The 463-nt window shown below is 39.1% G+C and overlaps 1 protein-coding gene across 1 annotated transcript in view; it reads right to left on the bottom strand.

Annotated features, from left to right (window-relative positions):
- LOC107707089 (transmembrane 7 superfamily member 3-like) overlaps positions 1 to 463 on the bottom strand; it is a 12,812-nt gene that overhangs the window by 5,974 nt on the left and 6,375 nt on the right. The window contains exon 6 of the mRNA XM_016510972.1: positions 26 to 203. Within this exon, the coding sequence (XP_016366458.1) occupies positions 26 to 203 (178 nt within the window). The remainder of the gene's footprint in view (positions 1 to 25; positions 204 to 463) is intronic.

Raw genomic sequence — 463 nt, 5'->3', positions numbered from 1 at the left:
TTCTGATTTTCTTTCATCTTCTCACCTAAATCGCTGCATCCGTCCAGCGTGGAGTTGAAGCTGCAGGCGTATGTGTGGACGGGGATGTAGGACGCTGACGTGTTCAACACTGGATCTCTCACAATTACACTGAAAATCACCCCCTGACCGGGCAGAGAGCTGAAGGAGAACTGCGTCCGGTCATGAGAGGATAAAGACACCACCTGAACGAGCGAAAATAAATGATAAACTAAGGGGTTTTCAGACCCGTAAATCGACTGCTTTGTTCAGAAACAGGGACTTAATTACATGTATATTGTATTTATATTACATATATATATATATATATATATACATATATATACAGTACCGCTCAAAAGTTTGGGATCAGTAAGACTTGTAATGTTTTTTATAGAAGTCTCTTCTGCTCATCAAGGCTGCATTTATTTGATCAAATATACAGAAAAAAAACAGTAATCTTGCT

This window comes from Sinocyclocheilus rhinocerous, unplaced genomic scaffold, assembly GCF_001515625.1.
Source record: "Sinocyclocheilus rhinocerous isolate Xijiao unplaced genomic scaffold, SAMN03320098_v1.1 scaffold2160, whole genome shotgun sequence".
Lineage (NCBI taxonomy): Eukaryota > Metazoa > Chordata > Actinopteri > Cypriniformes > Cyprinidae > Sinocyclocheilus > Sinocyclocheilus rhinocerous.
This window is presented reverse-complemented; position numbering and strand designations above follow the sequence as displayed.